The 18,247-nt window shown below is 59.7% G+C and overlaps 1 protein-coding gene across 1 annotated transcript in view; it reads left to right on the top strand.

The window, feature by feature from the left end:
* SND1 (staphylococcal nuclease and tudor domain containing 1) overlaps positions 1-18,247 on the top strand; it is a 128,811-nt gene that overhangs the window by 42,786 nt on the left and 67,778 nt on the right. Inside the window, exon 11 of the mRNA XM_080392791.1 lies at positions 4,494-4,583. Within this exon, the coding sequence (XP_080248917.1) occupies positions 4,494-4,583 (90 nt within the window). The remainder of the gene's footprint in view (positions 1-4,493; positions 4,584-18,247) is intronic.

Here is an 18,247-nt window from a genome sequence, read left to right as displayed (position 1 = left end):
GGTGCAGCCGTGGGTCCCAGCACGGCACGGCGATGGTGCCTGCTCCGGTGGTGGGGCTGGCACTGTTGCTGGGGTGTCTGTGCTGGTGGTGCTCTTTTTGGGGTGGTCTCACGTGGCTGCAGACCTGTGAGATGCTTCAATTTTGCTGGTTTTTTTTTAAGGCAAATGTTTGCTTTTGTGCAGTGCCGGAGAGAGCTGCCGCGCTTGGAGAAGAGGCTTTTAAGCACTTGAACGCTGCTTCCAGGTCAGGCATTTCCCCTCTTCTCATTAATGCAGCTGCAGTGTTTTACACAAGCCTGGTAAATCCCTGGCTAAGCAGCGGCAGCGGAGCCTGTCCAGAGCACCAGCCCCACGCCAGCACTGTGCCGGGACCCACGGCTGCACCGCGCCAGCCCTGTGCTGGGTGGGATGGAGAGTGCATCCCATCTTTAAAAGCTTTAAAGGAGCTTTAAAAGCAAAACTGGGGCATCTTTGTGAGCAGCTCCTGTACCCTCCCTGTGCAAATGTTGCCGAGCTGCTCTCTGGTTGCTTCTCTGCCGATGCGATTGCTGCCGGCACCTGAGCCCTCCAGTGCTGCACCATGGACCGGGTGATGCTGGGGCCACCCGGAGCTTTGCCACTCACTCCCGCTATTCTTCCTGTGCTCCAGCGCCGTGCGGGATGGGATTAGGGACTTAACAGCCTGTGCCAGATAGACACTTAAATAAGCAATAAATTTGGAGTTCGTTAGTGAAGATTAATTAGTGTTTGCACAGGGCTTTGCCTGTGCAGAGCAGTGTTATTTATCTTGAGGCTTCGCCGTGACCTTGGGAGAGATGCGTCACCCGGGTCCCATCAGGTTCCACGGTGGCAGTGCTGTGCCAGCGAGCAGCGGGCACCCCAGGGTGCCGCTGGCTGCAGGGGCTGGCAGTGGGAGCTGCCCTGAGGACTCGGGACCAGAGATGCTCCAGGTGCCTAGCAGGCAGAGCAGGCAGTTGAGTGCAGGCAGCAGCCTGCTGTGTGACCCTGAAGCGGGAGTCCTTGCAGCGCAGAGCTGCTGGGATGGGGCCGGGGACAGCAATCCTGGGTTTGGCTGCAGGGAAGAGGTAGTGTTTGAGTGCAAGCATTTCTTCTGGGAGCTCTCCTGGGCTTTTGGGGGCTCTCCTGGCCCCACGGGGAGCAGGGCCTGGCAGCCAGGGGCATTGCACTGCCTATTGCTTTGGCTGGGTATGGCGAGGGGCAGAGTGGGGGGCTGGTGGGTGGTGTGGCCGGCGGCAGCTCCTGCACGCTCATCTCTGCCAGCGTACAGCTAGCTGTGCCAGCGCTTCCCCTAGCTGCTGCCGGGCCAGCCCAGCCCCTGCCTGCTCCAGGGGCTGGAGCAAAGCCTGGGCTCTGCCTTGGGGGGCAGGAGGTGGCAATGTGGGGAGCATTGGCATGTGCCGTGTTGGAGGGCTGAGCGCTCCCCTAGTCTCAGCCCTGTGGCTTACTTCTCTGTCTCCGCGTGGTGATTTTTCAGCAAAGCGACGGCCGTGGCTGTACGGCACGGCTTTGCAGCACTGGACCGTGAAATGAGGAGTTAGTCATCCCTGCTCCTCCGGCTCCGCACGGCCAGGGCCCTGCCGCAAGGGGACAGGGACGGGTTCGTGTATGCTGCTGCAGGGCCCAAGGGGATGCCCGTGGTCCATGGGGCAATGCTCCAGGAGGAGTGGGCATCTGCCCCGGCATCCCCGCTCAGACCCCACTCCTGGCACTGCAGGATTTGTCACGCGGCTTGACTCCAGCCCTGGCATGGAACTGGGAATTTTTCTGGCACCAGCTAAATAATGGAGATGCATCCGTCCCTGAGCACCTCGCCGGGGAGGGGAGCAGTGTGAATAATGCATCGTTCTGTGATGTGCCACAGCACAGCCGGGGAGCTGGCCCGAGCGCGGGGCTGAAGCAGCTCGGCAGCAGTGCCAGCATTCCCTACGGCAGCAGCACGCTCCCGAGTGGGGCGACCGCCCGTGCCAGGGCTTCCCTCTGGCCGCCTGCCAGCCATGCCATCCCCATGTGCTCGGCCGGGGCTTTATTTTATATGGGGCAAGGAGAAAGCTCTCTCCCTGACAGAAAACCAGCTTCGGGGCCGGCTAGCTAGCACCACATCCCGTGCTGCCTACCACAGCTCCGTGCTGGCCTCATCAAGCCTGTCTCCTTAGGCGCCAGGAAGCTTTTCTCTGCCACAAGTAATATCAGACTGAGCCCCAGTGCGCATAAAAGCTCCTTTCCTGAAGAAATCCCATCTCTGCTGGTCCCGCACCCTGCCAGGCTGGGGACATGCCCTTGCCCTGCCTGCAAAGGGTTTCCAGCCATTGCATGGAGCAGGAGCCTCCTCCAGGGATGGATTTGGCACTGGGTGCTGCACCGGCTCACTGCTGTGGGTGGAGATGTCCTTGCAGGGTCTGGCGCCGATCCCATCACCTGTGCCGGCAGGGGCTGTGGCGCTGGGCAAGTGACGATGCGAGTGGAGGAGGCAACGGCTCCAAGGAGCAGCCTGAGAATGGCATGGAGGACAATAAACTCCATCAAATCCTCATTCATTACAGAAGAACATGGAGTGCAAGTGCCAGCATGTCTTTGTCTGCTCGCTCCCTCTCTTTCATTTCCTGCTGCTTTCACCTTATCTCCCTCTTTTCAGTGTATTCCTTCCCAGCTTGGCGCGGTGTGCAGGGGGCTGTTGCCCCACGGCACCGTGCCAGTGAGAGAAACAATGTGCCAAGGGCTGTCCTCCACCAGCGTGGGCTGGGGACCTCCCAGGGCTGGCTTGGCTTGGCTTGGCTTCTCCCACCTTCCTCCCCTCGTGCTGGCGGGGCCCAAAGGCACCTTGACCATAGCAGTGCTGGTGCAGCCAACTGCAAAGTGTGTCCAAAGTCCAGCACAGCACCAGTGAGGGAGCAGGATCTGCCCGGGAAAGCTGCTTCACTCCCTCTGGGAACGGTGCTGAGCAGTGGCAGCTCCTTGGCATCGCGTTCAAAGCCAGGTCTGTTGTGCAGTCACCATGTGCTGTGCCCAGGGGTGGTGGCAGTGGCACAGTTTAGGGGTGGCTCCAAAGGCACCATCTCTGCCCTGAGGATTTGTCACCAGAGCCTCATCACAGGGAGGGTGGCCAGGGACACTGCTGCCCACCTGTCCCGTGCTCTTGCGTGGTGCTTGCTTTGGCTGCTCTCGGTGACGGTACCTGGACAGGAGGGACCCTGCCTGGAGCTCTGCCGGGAGCCCTTGGGCAAAACCAGGGGCTGAGGGACTCTATGCCGCAGGCACTTTGGGGTGTGGAGTCGGGGGAATTACCAGCCTTGGTGGCAGCTCAGTCCCCACCCCGGCTCTTCTGGGGCTGGGATATGAGCCCCTGCCTGCCCCACCGGGCGACACACTGCTGTGCCATGCCACAGAGACTGTTGGGATGCTGCAGGGAGCTGGGGGCTCCCAGGGGCAGAGGGTGACCCAGGGAGGGTGAGCAGCACCCTGTGTCCTGTATGGATTATCTTGTACACCTTACACATTATCTTACATAGCTCACCAGGCTCACTGCTGCCAATTCTGCTCCACAAGACCTGCCACGAAGCTCATGCAGGTGCAGGCATGCAGCGTGGCTGGAGCCGTTCCCTGGCCCCTTCCCACCCATGTGTCCTTCCCAAATCCTCACTGCTTTTTCCACTGGAAAACTCCCCCTTTTGCTCAGCCTTTGAAGGGATTTTATTGCCACGAGAGGCCTCAAGCAGCTGATGGGCAATGAGCAGCAAGATGCCCTCTCGTTCCCTTTCCTGGGCATCTCCTCCCGCAAGTGCTGTTAATCGCTGGCTGATAACGAGCTTGTCTAACAAGCAACTTTTGTGCAGGAGCCTGTGTGAACAGAGGCCATGTACCCAGTTTGCACAGCTCTCTTAATTACAGAGCTCTCTGAGCTTTATTTTCCCCTCCTGTGGGCAGGGCAAGCAGTGGGCACGGGGAGGGGGTGCCGTGTACAGCATTTTGGGGAGGGAAGACCTTTGCTGCTTCCTTCTGCAAGTGGAGATCCCCGGGCAGTGCCCGCGGGGCTGGGGGATGTGGTACTGAGCTGCCTGGCACTGGATGAGTGGGGCCAAGTGGCTCGGTGGAGGTGGTCAGGTTGTTGGAGGAACTCTGGCCACCTCTCCCACCCCAAATTCCCCTCCATCCCTTCCCCTTACAGAGTTGACACTTAAACTTGGAGATGCTCAGCCTGCTACCGAAAGGTGGCTGCTGGCATGTCCTTGTGTTGGCTAGGGGCTCCCCTCAGAGTTTTGTCAGAGCTGGGGCTGCAGCGATGCTCGGGGAGCTCACCATGGGGTGCAGGAGTGGGATGGCACTCATGGGAGCAGGTGTGGGGGCGTGCTGGGTGCACCGGCTTTGGGGTGTCTGCTCTGGAGAGGGGAGTGGGCTGCATGCCCACAGGGATGCTCATCACAGGGTGTTTCTGGGGGACTTCCCTAACCTGTGCCACCTCTCTGCCCCTGCTGCAGGACAAGAACAGGAAGCTGAGGCCCCTCTATGACATTCCCTACATGTTCGAGGCCCGGGAATTCCTGCGCAAGAAGCTCATTGGGAAGAAGGTATGGAGATGCTGGGGCTGGTGGCGATGTCTTCACTCATTCCTGGTGCAGGCAGGTGCTGGTGCGGGGCCGGGAGCTGGCACTGCCCATGCCGGTGGTGCTGCATGGGTCCTTACGGGTGACCCAGGGGCTCTCCACAGGGAGTTGCAGCGTGCACCCAAAGCTGGAGCACCCTCTGAGCTGGCTTCTCTGAGGGGCTGCGGTCTTGCTTTCAGCTGGACCCATTTCCCAGGAATGCTGTGTACCCACGTCGCTTTATATTTCCCTTTGTTTCCGTGGCATATTTTTCTAGGCTGGTTTAGAGCAATTCAGGGGAATGAAGAATATAATGTGCACTTAACTACTGAAGCACATGCTCAGGATGCAATTTTCAAATGCTCATAAAATGGTCAAATAAAATCAATTTCTTTCATAGTGAGGCTGCTCGCTGCTGCTCATTGAGGACTATTTCCATGCCTAATTGCATCTTTCCATTTCAGAGCCCTGTTTATATATTAAAAAAAAAAAGAAAGAAAGAAAAAAATAGCAGCTTGTGAGACTTCTAATGCGAAGTCTGTCACTTGTTGTAGTCAGAAGTGGCTGTGAGGATGTTGCTGGGACTCGTGAAGAGAGCTCCGGTCTCTGAAACGGAAACCTGGTTGTTTCTGTGAGGGTCCTGGCCCCATGCTGGGCTGTGCCTCAGCAGGGTTCCGCTCTGCACACTGCCAGCCATCCCAGGAGTTACTGGTGCCGATTTTCCTCCAGCTGCCATCGCCCTGCACCACAGTGGAGCAGGGTTTGCTGTCTCCCACCCTGCCATGCTTGGCTGTTGCTTGAAACCACCTTTTTTCTCCCCAAACCTGATTGCATTCACCCTTGCATGCTCATAGGCAGGAGATGAGGGTGATGTCTGGCCAGAGCCCCTGGCTCCAGTCTCCAGGTCCCCACCACTGCTGGGCCCTGCTGGAGCCCTTGGTGCTTCTGGTGCTGCTAGCAGCGGTCCTGTGTCCCCTGTGCCTGGCCCCGAGGTACTGGGGATCCCGGCCCCGAGGTACTGAGGGGGCCATCCCCATGCGGGGCAGCCCTGACCATCCCCGAGGAGAGTGGCTTCTCCCTGCATCCCCCACATCCCCATGACCGAGCCCAGGCAGCATGGGCTGTCACGCTGGGGAGGAGGATGAGGGTCCTGCCTTCCTCCCAGGACCCCCAGGATGGTGCTGTGGTGTGGGACACCACGCTTAATGCACCCAGAGGGATGGGCAGCAGGATCAGCGCATTCGGAGGGACAGGCAGGAGCAGGCGGCAGCGTGCCCTCGCTGCTTCGCTGCGTTGGATCGCTGTCAGCAGCAGGAGGAGGGATGCAGGACAGCGGCCAGCTGCCACCGTCCCTGTGCACAAAGTGGCTGGTCAGGAGCCAGTGACCCCCAGAAATAGAAGCAAAGAGCTGCTTGGCTGCAAGTGCCGCCAATCTCCATTTTTAAAGCTCCCCGTAACCTTGCCGTGTGCTGCCGTGGCGTGTGCCGGGCTCCTGCCTTCCCTGTTTTGGTAGCCTTGGGAGCCGGGCGCCCGCTTGCCTTTGATGTTGCCTCGTTTGCTTTATAAATATTTCCTTTGTCAGCTCCACGTTTTTCACTTCAGATTAATTTGATTGAGGAAAGTGATGAAAAAATCCTTTCCGTTAATGATCAAAACAGTCCCTCGAGGTTGGCGGTGCGTTCTGATTTGAAATGACAGCCTTGCACGGGGTGGCTCGCCCTTGCCTTCTCACAGCTCACTGTCAGCATCAATCTTTGGAGCAAAATCCCTCTTTTCCCACCCCCTTTTTTAATATACTTTTAAAGCACACCCCAGCAGGGAGCTAGCGACTTCTGAGAGCTGTCTGCTTGCAGGGAGATCAAACGGGGTGGGCTGGCACCGATGCGCAGCGCTGCCCGTGGCATCGGCACGGCTCCAGCATCGTGCATGTTTACAGGGGTGCCCTGGGAGCCCTGCCCGTTCTGGGGAGCCCTGCCTGCGCTGGGGAGCCCTGCCACCTTCCATAGGGTGTCTCTCCCGCAGAGCCCCAGGGTTGGCTGATCTCCTGAATCCTCCAGAGATCTGGATCTCCAGGATCCGCGGGCAGGTCCAGCAGTCAGAGCTGTGCTGACTGCACCAGCTTTGCTCTTGGCATCCCTGGCTGCGAGTCCCCATGGGCTGTGGTGGCCCCTCGAGCTGCTGCCCCACAGCTGAGCACCTTCTGTCCCCCCTCTCCTGCATGGACAGAGTCAGTGATTCCTGTGGCTGTGTTGCTGTGTCCCCAAGGAGCAGTGGATGTGAGGACCCTCCCCATCACAGGGTGCTGGAGGTTTGGGATCTTCTCCGTGCACCCCCAGTGCCCACCCCAGCCTGTCCCCTGGGGCCAGGGCTCCCCTGCCCAGCTCGGAGCTGCCTCCTGCCTTCCTGCTGCCTTTCATTTGCCTGGGAGGAGCTGGCACAGCTTAACGGCATGACAAGCCCTGGGAGAGAGAGCTGCTGGCAGCCGCTCCGGCAGAGCGCGATCATCCCCTTGCAGATTGATGAATTGAATATTAGGAATAATTAGGCCAGGATGAGTTTTCAGTCTCGCTGCCGGTGCTTCATCAGCCGCCTCCTCGGCTGCAAGCGCTGCGTGCCTGTTGGCCATGCCATGCCATGCCCACTGCCCGCACCCCGGGGCTGCACGGGTGGCTTAGGGCTTGTCTCATGGGTGCTGTCCCTGCGCCGTAGAGACCCTCCTTGTGTGTGCTGTCCCGCGTGCTGGGGACCCTCCTGGTGGGTGATACTCTTGCACAGCAGTGACCTTGCCTTGTGGTTGCTGTCCCTGTGCTGTGGGGACCCTCCTTGTGGGTGATGTCCTTGCACCCTGGGGACACTTCTTGTGGGTGCTGTCACTGTGTTGTGAGGACCCTCCTTGTGGGTGATGTCCTTGCACCCTGGGGACCATCCTTGTGGGTGCTGTCCCTGAGCAGTGGTGACCCTCCTCATGGGTGCTGTTCCGGCACCCTGGGGACCCTTCTGGTGGGTGATGTCCTTGCACAGTGGTGACCTTGCCTTGTGGGTGCTGTCCCTGTGCATTGAGGACCCTCCTGGTGGATGCTGTTCCAGAACCCTGGGGACCCTCCTGGTGGGTGCTGTCCTTGCAGAGCCGTGACCTTGCCTTGTGGGTGCACGGCGACAACTCTGGAGGGCTGGTGTGACACTAGAGGGAGCTGCACTTTAGGAATTGTGGAGCTGGATGTACCCCCTATCCCACCCTATCCCATCCCACCCCACTCCAAGGGAAGCAGCACCCATCCCAGGGAGCAGGTCCTGCTCCCGGCAGCCTGGTCAGCCCCCACCGGAGCGACCGCTCACACCCCCACAGCTGTCCCGTGCCCTCAGCAGGACACTGTGGTCCCTTTGCCATCCCAGAGCTGGTTTGCTTTAGTACATGGAGCAGGGCCGGAACAAGCCATCCCTCGCCCCTGGGCAGTGTGCACTTGATCAGGGACCTGCTGGGCTTTGCACACGCATGTGCAAGATGCTACATGTGAGCTGGGAGCTGGTGGTTCACAGGCTCCCGAGGTATCGGCAGGGTGACTGGGTCTCCCCCGGCGCATCACCTGCCCGTGCCTGGTGCTGCAGGAGTGCAGCCCCTGCCCAGCCTCAGCTGCTCCAGTCCCGGCATGGGGGGGGACACATTTCACCAGCAAGGACAACAGTCCTCTGGCTGCAGTGAGCCACCTGTCCTCACCTGCCCTCCTGTCCCCATCCTGATACCTGCCAGTGCGTGTACTCCGGCTGTGCTGCAGGCAGCGTGCCATCCAGCATGAGCAGCGTGCCATGCAGGGCGGGCAGGAGAGCTGGGAAGGCAGCAGGGGCTGTGGTGGAGGTCAGTATCCTCAAAAGCACCATCTTGGCACAACGGGATCCCACGAGATCCCATGATCGCCTCTCCTCTCCTATCTGGGGGTCATCATCACCCCTACCAGTTCCAGGCAGATTAAATTAATTGGAAAGAAATAAATGTTGTTGCTGTGTATTGCTCTCCCAGTATATCCTGCTCCTGGCTGCATGCAGCTCCTGTGGGATGTCCATCTCGTTGCAAGCCCTGGCAGGGAAGCCCTCACTGGTGCATGGTACCGTGCCCGGCCCTGGCTCGGGGTGGGCAGCGGGAGGCTGGAGTAGCGGGGATGGGCTTTGCCATGGCTGCTTTTGTGGTTGTCTTGGGCATTTGAGGGGAGCAGGGGCTTGGAGACCTGGAGGCAGCTTTGCCGGGGAGCGGCTGCAATGCTGGATGGTGAGCCGTGGTCAGGGGAAGGGCTGCAGTGAGCAGGCAGGCAGGCAGCAGGCAGGCAGGCAGCAGGCAGCCCACTCTTGCCAGTGCCCCTGTGTGCTGGCCCTGGGGAGCAGCCTTGAGGGGTGTGGGTTGGTTGGGGTGGGCGAGCAGCCAGCTCTCCAGGAGCTGCCTGTCCCACCACCTGTCCATCTGTCGCTCTCTCCCTAAGGGCTTTCCAGCTCCGGCTGCTTCCAACACAACCCTCAGTTCTCAGCTGGGACAGCCTGAAACCCAGCCTGGGGGCAGGAGGCTGTGCTACCCCGGCTGCCTCCACTGGGCTGCTGGATGCTGCCAGCCTGGCACAGCGGACAGGGGTCTCATCACCCATTTTCCTTCACCTTTTCTGCCTCCTTCCCAACCACTCGCCCCCATCCCTGCGGCAGGAACACCACGTTTCCCCCCACAATGTGCTGCCTCCCCATGCCACCGCACAGAGCCGCGCTGCCCTCCCGGCCTGCAGAGATGTGGGGCAGCACAATAGCTTCCCCCCCGGCTCCTGCAATAAAAATAAACCACTACCATTGCTTCCAGAAATAATTCCTTCTGTCTCCCCTCCCTCTGGAAAAAGCACCGAGGGGAGAAGAGGAAGAAATACCCTCGTGGCTGTGCTGGCCCCTTCGCTTTTGGTTCATGCAGCACTTATCATGTTAGGCAAGGAGCTGGGCTGCAGGAACTGCAGCCGAATTCCCTGGGCCCAGAGATGGATGAAGTATAATATAGTTTCTGGTTTGCCCTTTCATCAAAGCCCTGTGAAGTTTCTAAAGCTGGGATTTTTATGGCCTGTTGCTTTTCCCTTTAACAGACCGAATCTGGTTTTTTTGACTCTCCTGCCAGCTTTCGCTGTGCCGATGCTGGCTCCCCTGTGCTGCTGTGGCAGCACCCAGTGCGAGACCTGCCACAGCTCCTGCAAGGGAGCTGTGCCCTCCTGGCAGCGGCAGGAGTGACCCGGCGTGGTGGAATTTGCCCGGTGGCGTGGGATGAACCGGCTGCCGCAGCCCTGGCCCCTGCCGCAGCACCCGCTGGCGCTCAGCGGCCGTGCCCCAGTATGGATTTGTCTCCCATGGTCGAATAAATCTCTGGTGCGTGTCGGGATGGGGCTGGTTCCCTCCGCACAGACGCTGCCCATCGATTTTGGTGCTGGGCATGCACTGCCATTAAGCTGCTTTTTTTAATTATGCCATGGTGGAGGCAATTGAATTGAGTCTAAATAGGTGCTCTTGGCCCTTTCCTCTAATTAGCTGTGGGGGATTAATCATTCAGATGGAGGGAGACGGCACGAGATAACTCAGGGATGAATATCCCCAGTGCACAGAAGCGATCTTCCTTAAGGGTACTCTACAGCTGGCAGGGGGGTGGTGGGTAGGGGGACGGCTCTCCCTGGGGTGCCCAAGCACCTAGGGATGCCCTACAGTCTGCTCCCCGACTGACATGGGGCGCTGCGGTTCACCGGGGTCCCCAGTGCCACCACAGCCATCCCCTCTGCTGGGTGCCGGTGTTTGGTGCCTCCAGCTAGTGGTGGGGGCTGAGGGTTTGGTGGGGACCTGGGAAGGTCCCGGCTGGGGACACTGACAGGCAGTGACACTGGGGAGGGCAGCTTTGGTGGGCAAAGGTGGGCAGCAGCACCCCTGCTGCGAGGCTGGAGGTGGTGATCCCCATTTCTCACCCCCCTCTATAACCACGAGACTGAGCAGAGGCTTGTGCAGGGCCAGGGTGAACCCTCAAAACCGCAACGTGTTCCTGATACATTGTTTTATGCCTCTGGCCCTGAGGATAATTCCACCTGCTCAGCCAGCCCTGGTGAGACGCGTGTACCCGGCAGCACTGCTCGGTCCCTGTGCCCCAGCCCCAAAGCCTGGCACTGTGGGGGCAAGCATCCTGCTGCTGCAGCGAAGGGCCTCTGGAGCCCGGGCTGGCACAGAGGGATGTGGTGCCTCTGCGGCACGAGGACTGGCAGTGCACGGTGTCCCCGGTGTGTGCCGTAGCTGTTCCCTGGATTGGCGGGGGGTGCAGTCATGCCATGCACGGTTGTCCCTGGATCAATGGAGAGCTTGATAATTGGGGACTGCTGGGCTGCGCGTGGCTGATGCTGAGGGATGGGAGGGGAGCGTCTGAACTGCGGCCGTGCCTTGTCTTCCCCCCCCTTCCCAAGCCTGCCCTTGCCCTCGATCCGGACGCCTGCGCCGATTTATCTGCAAAGCTTCAGCTTATTTTTAATGCCTGGGGATTTGTTAGCAATGCAGCTCAGGGATGGAGGCTCATCAAAGGGAAGGCTGACAGCGAACTGATAAAACCTCTCATCCGCAAGAGCCTGCGAGTACGAGCCCGAGCCCCCAGCGTACCTGGAAAGCAGCAGCTAGGGGTTTCCCTGCAGTTTTCCAGCGCATCCGCCTGTGTCTGGTCAGATAGCGTAGCTCAGAGGCACTGGAGTGCTTCCTGGGACGCTCCTTTTGGGGTTACCCAAAGCAGTATCCCCAGTGCCAGCACTGCCAGTGGACTGGAGATCAGACCTGGGAAAAACAGGGGATGGGATGTGACTGGGGAAAACATCTTCTCCTGGAACATCATTCCTCTCCCTGGAGGAGGGAAGGCTTTTGCAGATTTTTGCAGACTTTTGCAGATTTTTGCACTGACGGGCAGTTTTCTCTGCACATAACTGGCAGCCTGCAAACTTGGGGAGAGCTGGCAGCACGGCACAGTGCAGGCTCACCCAACGCAGTGATGGTCAGGGCGCAGCTGGGGCTGTTTCGGAAGGTCCCACTTTCTGCAGAGCAGTGCGGCTGGGAGGAATGGGGACAGCGTGTGGTGAGGGGTGGCTGCTGCTCCCCATCACTGCCAGCGCTGGGGGCGAGATGCAGGCAGCGCTGCCCACACCGCCAGCAGCTGCACCCAGCCCTCGGGAAGCCATGACTGTGTGCGCCCGGTCTTCCTGGCCACATGCCGGAGCTGGGATCCTGTGTTGAGGAGTGCGCCGGTGCCGAGGAGACTTTGCAGGGCACCAGCTCCCAAGCTTCATGGGACCACGCTGCATCATCGCCACTGCTTTCCTACGTGTGAAGCTGGGGAGGATTTTGCTGCTGAAAGCCTTCTGGGGAGCTGGCTGCTCCCCAGTGCCGAACTTGGGAGAGATCTTCTCCTGACAGCCTTCTGCTTGGAATAAGCAGTGCACACAGATGCAGATGAGCGGGAGGGGAGAAGTGTGCTGGCACGTTCAGCTCTGGTGAGACGGCTCCCTGACAGCAGGGGAAGGTGAAGGGAGCAAATGTGGTTGTTCCTGGTGTAGTGACCAGAAATTTGGAGCCATTTCCTCTCCGTGCATCTATTTTCCTCCTTCCAGTGCTCTTCAAATGGCTCTGCTGGGCACTTCCACTGCCAGGCTGCAGCCCTGAGTTATTTACGGCTCTGGCAGAGCCTGCCCCAGCAAGGTCAGTCCTACCCTGGGGCTGCTGCTGGGCTCGGCTTGGCCAGGCTGGGCTCGGCTGCCTGCGGCTGCAACCTCGGGGGGCTCAGTGGCGCTGCCCGAGCCGGTGGGGAAGAGGAAGCCCAGAGCCCAGCGGCGGCTGCAGTCTCTGCTTTCGGCAGTGGAGCAGGCTCTGCAGACTCTGCGGGGACTGCTTTGCAGCATGGTGGCTTGGAGCATCCCCTGTACCACGTCCCAGGCTCTTCACGCACCTTTCTAGGAGGGACTGTGATGGGAGAATCCGGGAAAGAGAGGTGGAGGTTAGCAAAGGGCCTGGTGAAGCTGAAGGCACAGCAAAGCACCCTTCCTGCGGTGGGATGGGTGGTGAGGCTGGGCTGAGGCAGCACACACAGCCCTCAGGAAGGAAACTGCTGGTCCAGAGGGAAAACATGATGCTGGATCATTCCCCTGTGTGTCCTGCAGCCCTCCCTGTGCCTCCTGCATCCTCTCACTTGCCAGGACTCGCAGCTCTGCTGGGCATTGCAGCAGCTCTGAGAGGCCACAACATGGCATCTATCTGGTCACAGGGGAAGCTCTGGTCTCAGTGGGCTCTGTCAGGGGCAGACGAGCCTTGGGATGGGTGGCTGCAGCCAGCTGCTCCACTCTTATTCAAGACCCGCCAAACAGTGTCAGTGATAAAGGGTCAGGCTGCAAGTGGCTGAGTGGCCCAAGCTCATGCCTGGTGGGGTGGAAGAGCTGGTGGAGGGTTGCAAAGCATCCAGGCATGTAGGACCTGCCGTCCAGCCTCATCCTCCCTCGCTGCTTTATCTCTTACTTCACTTGCAGCTGATGCCATCGCTGCTCTACTCCGGGACCCCACTGCCGGAGCGTGGCACATCTAGAATCCACCAGTGCCTCCCCACTGTGTCCTGCACCGCAGCTGTAGAGCCTTCCCCTGGCAGTGTCTTCCCCAGGTCAGCACCCTGAGGTCGATCCCAGCGCCAGGCTGGGATGAACAGGATGCGACGTCCCGGGTGCATCCCCTCCCTCTTGCTCGAGCCTTGAGACCCCACATCAGCATCAGCCAGGCAGGGGAGAGCAGGCCACGGGTCAGTGCCAAGGATGGTTTCCCATCCAACGGGGGACAGCAGGTGGTAGGTGTGCCTCCCCAGAGTGGCACAGCATAGTGTGGCATGGCACAGCCTGGCTGGCCTGGGACAGCAGCCATGGGGACCCTGGCGCCAGGGCTTGGCAGCGAGCCCCTGTGCCAGGGCTCCCCCAAGCAGCAGCCATGCTGGAGGAGGTCAGGGTGCCAATGGAGTACGTGGGTTTAGTTTGTGGGTGGCATCAGCCCTTGTCTTGTCCCCGAGGAGGGGAGAGGAGAAATAAAACAGGCAAAAATCAGGGCTGTGGGACAGCCCCCACTCCCTCCAGCAGCCCTTGCTGGTGCTGAGGGCACGTTATGGTGCAGCTGGGCACCGACCACAGCAGAGCATCACCCGGCAGGGTGTCTGCCTGCACCTATGGGTGCCCTCCCCAGGCTGGAGCTGTGGCGGGGCTCATCCTTCCAGTCAGGGGTGGGAGCAGGGACGGGTGCAGGGCCGTGTGGGCAGCACTCGCAGTTTGGTGCCTGCAGATCAGAGAGGGCAGGGGTGGGCTCTGTGCTGTGCTGGCAACATCCCTCCATACTCCCTTCACTCCAGCCTGGCCCAGGGGTCTCAGAAGGGACTGTCCCATGCCATGGGGACATGGGGTGCAGCAGGGAGGAAGGGGGCCAGGCTGCGCCGGGTGGGCACAGAGTGGGTGCATATGGCAGGGGTGGGTGGCAGACCAGACTTGCTCTGCTATAATTACTGTCTGAAAACGCCTGCGGATCTCCCAGCCCTTCTTCGTCACAAACTTGCAGGGACTATTTTTACTTCTCCTGCGAGCTCGTGCCACATGTCAGTGCCATGAAGGGGAGCTGGCCACCCCCCTTCTGCCTCTGAGGCTGGGATGATGCTTCTGAAAACTCACCTGCAAGCACCAGCCTGGCCAGAGAGCTGGGGATCACGTGCCAGGGACCACATCATTGGGACTGTGATGCTGGGGACCACGTGCCAGTAACCGCATGCTGGGGTCCGTGTACCAGTCCCCACGTGCTGGGAACATGCTGCCTGGTGCTGCAGGCGCCGTTCCTTCTCCTCCTCCAGCCGTGGGTGTGAGTGCGGGTTTTTGGCAGCGATGGCCCCGTGTTTCCCAGGGGCCACATCCTCCCTGCACACCCTCGCGCAAGAGCTGGTGGCAATGCACAGGGCACGTGGGGACAGGGACATGGCTTGCTGGCCCTGGCTCAGCCACCCTTGCCCCACACCAGGGTGCCAGGCACCTCAGTGACGGGCGAGCCCAGGCAGGGGCTGGCAGGTCCAGGGCAGCCCGGGCTGGTGGCGCCAAAGCCAGGGTGGGTGACATTGAACACGTTGGCTGCACAAAGATGTGAATCTCTGTAGTGCCATTCTTCTCAGGGCTGGATCTCCTCCAGGGAGGAGAGCTGGCGGAGTGATTTAATTCACACTGACTGCAGCTGACCTTGGAAACCCGCCGATAGACGGCCGCCATCGATGCTGGCTGGCTTCGGGAGGGAGCCTGCTGCGGCTCCCATGGGTGCAGGAGGGATGGGGAGAGCCAGGTGGGGACCCTGCACGATCGGCTAGGCACCCTGCATCCCACCCCGGTGCCGGCTACCCCCAGCCCTCCTCAGGGCTGCAGCCACGGGGAGCTTGGCGTGTCGCTCTCTCCACACCTTTACTTTCTGTGCCCCCACGAAATACTGACTGAGCTGCAGGTCTGCATGGTGGCAGTGACGGCCACTTGTGTGCGTGCCTGGTGTGGGATGGACTCGGCTCTTCAGTCAGGTGCCCTGGGGCACTTTCTCTGCAGCTTGCGGTCCCTGCGGATGGTACATGGGTGAAGCTGGGCTCAGCACAGGCACAGTGCAGCTCTGTGGGAGCCCAGAGCGAAGCTCCAGAGCTGGATGCTGCTGCTTGCAGTGTCTCTTGCTGCTTCTGGTCTGGGTGTCCAGGTCTGTCGTGGCTGAGAGCAGTCAGATGGGGCTGGGGTGGGACGAGCACCTCCCAGAGCCTTGGGTGTATGGCTGCAGGAGATGGCCAAGCTGGGGCTGGGGGTACAGGAGATGCAGGAGATGCCTGAGCCAGGGCGGGGGGTGCAGGAGATGCCCATGATTGGGCTGGCAGTGCAGGAGGTGCCCAAGCTGGGGCTGTGGATGCTCTTGGGAGTTGATTTTCCACTGGTGAAAACAACATGCCCGAGGTGAGCATTGGCTTGATTGGTGAGATTGCTCTCTCATCTCCGAGAGCAAGCATGGGAGAATGGGAGCACCTTTGCATGCACCAAGTTGCCTTCCCAGGTCAATGGTGCCTTTAGGTCCATCAATGTGCTGCAAAATACTCCCTGAGCTGAGGGGAGAAACCTGCCTATGGCTGCCACCAGCAAGCTAGGATCACACCGTACTCCCAGCCCGTCTCTTCTCTGCCCAGGGCCAGCACATGAAGCTGCTGCCAGTGGGCGCTGGGGACGGCGCAGAGGTTGGCACAGTGGGAATGTCCCTTTTCTTGCTGGGACATGAGAAGCCAGGAAGCAGGAAGCAAAACGCATGCTTCGGGTGTGCTTTGCTGCCTGTTTGCTGCCTTTAATTGCTCTGAGCTGGCAGCCCTGGAGGGGACACATAGGGGACAGCTCTACCTCAGAGGCTTTGGGCCATTAGCAGGAGAGGCACCGAGATGCTAATGATGGGAAGGTTTTAATTCCTGGTTTGCAGCCAGCTCCTGCTGCTGCCACGCTGGTGACGGTGGCTCCTGGAGCTCTGTTTGGGTCCTTCAATGCCATACCAGCATCCCTGCGCCCAGAGGCTCCATCGTGGTGCTGTGGGTGCTTGCACAGCATCTTTCATCTCGGGAGCGCCCTGGGAGGTGGGTAAATACGGCAGCCGGAGCTCAGCACCCTGCAGAGACTGGAGTGTCATAGGCAGAGCCCATGTCTTGGCACAACCAGGCAGCTGCATCTCCACTGGTGGGTCCTTGGATGTGCCAAAAATGAGGTGCCAGCTCTGCAAGAGCCTTCGTGCTGCAGCCCCTGGGTAGCAGGGCATGTGGCCAGTGCTGTGCCGTGCACGCCATGGCTCTCCGTGCGGTGGGTGTGTGGGGCTGGCTCATGCCTGGGGGCACTGGCCCTGGGGCGGACATCACATCTGCTGTCACTGCAGGGACAGAGCTGCTGGGGAGTGTGGGGACAGGGCTGTCACATCCTGGCCTTCCACAGTCCCACTCAGCTGGAGATGGTGGCAGTGGGGACGCAGCAGTTTTGAGTTCTTTCATGCTGAATCCATAGGATGCTCTGAGCCTGCTTGTTCCTGCCCTGGGGGAGGGAGTTTTGCTATTGTGACTTGTCAGATGCAGTGGCGCTGGCATCATGTAGCAGGGGACACAGCAGCTTTGTCACTGCAACAATCCTCAGCTGTCTCTGTCCAGGGGACAAGTGCTTTGCAACATAACACAACACAACGTTTTGCAATGCAATATACTGCAATGCCACACAACACGATGCAATGCAATGCAATGCAAAGCCACACTTTGCAATGAAATGCAGCGCAACACTTTGCAATGCAATACAATGCGAAGTAGCGTTTTGCAGTGCAATGCAATGCAGAGCAATGTGATGCTTTGCAACGCAATGCAACGCAACACGGTCCTTCCCCGCTGCAGGCTGAGGTGTGATGCCAAGCCCAATCCCTGCTTGCTCTTCCCCTGCCCATGACAATTCAAGCCTGAGCTGTGGGGTCACACATGCTGTGTCCCCGCCGGCTGCGGTGCAGTGTGCGAGGTCCTCGGCAGCCGATGCAGCCTTTCACCGGATCCTTTGCTTAATGCCAAGCAAGGTGTTTCCCAAGCGAGCTGTGCCTTGCTGTTGAGCCAGATGACATTTAAAAAGCCCTGTAGTAGCCTGGGTTTCCTAAGCTGCCTCTCAGAGTAATCATCGTCTTTTTTTCCCCTACAGTTGTTATTACAATAGTTTCACTGGGAGGAATTGCTTTAACTGCTCCCCTTAATTGGCTCTTTTCTGGCAGAGCCCCCTCTTTTGCTGCTGCAAACCTTGATTAGCTCACCTGTACGACAGGGGTTTGTCAGGCAATCCTACGTTCTTTGCATTTTTATGCTCATTTTTAAAAGTGAGGTTTGGGAAGAGCCAGTTTGAAGGAGTTTATGGGTGCTCCCTCATACAGCTGAGTGGGACACCTGTCTCCCTGTCTTTGATTCAGGCTGCCGGTGCTGAAAATTGGTGGTGCCGGGTGGGCATGGTGCTGTGTGGCGACACATGGGCAAAAAGTCTGTAGTGCCTAAATATGGCCCCACAGATGGGCTGGGGTGGTGGGAGGCAGCACCAGGACTCCCTGGGGATCCCCATGTCACCCCTGTGTCCCCCTGTGTCCCCCAGCCCAGGGCAGCCTCAGCCTTCTCCAGCTGAAGTGCCAGTAAACCAGTGAGGAAGGTGCTTTTCTGGGGAAGCGAGGCGGTGGGATTGGGTTGGATTTGCATAGGAATGGCACGTGCAGGTGTGGGATTGCTTAAGCATTCGAGCACTTGAGCTTTAATTCTGGATTCTTTTTGCCGGTGCTTTATTGTGTGGCTGTGGCCAGGAGCTGCAGCTCGATGCTGCTGTGCAGCCGAGTGCGGGTGCTTTCAGTGCTTCTGATGCTTCCAGCCCCAGTGCTCCCTGCCCCACACGCTGCTGCCCCACAGCCGTACGTGTCCCAGCCTGGGGGGGAAGCTGTGAGAGGAGCCAGTGGTCCAGGCAGCGTTGCAGGATACACATCAGAGCTGAGATCCCTGAATCCTGGGAGCAGGGAGGACGGGCAGCACGGCTGGGAAGGGAGCGATGCTGAGGACTGGGATGTGC

Source organism: Falco punctatus (genome assembly GCF_963210335.1).
Source record: "Falco punctatus genome assembly, chromosome: 6".
Lineage (NCBI taxonomy): Eukaryota > Metazoa > Chordata > Aves > Falconiformes > Falconidae > Falco > Falco punctatus.
This window is presented reverse-complemented; position numbering and strand designations above follow the sequence as displayed.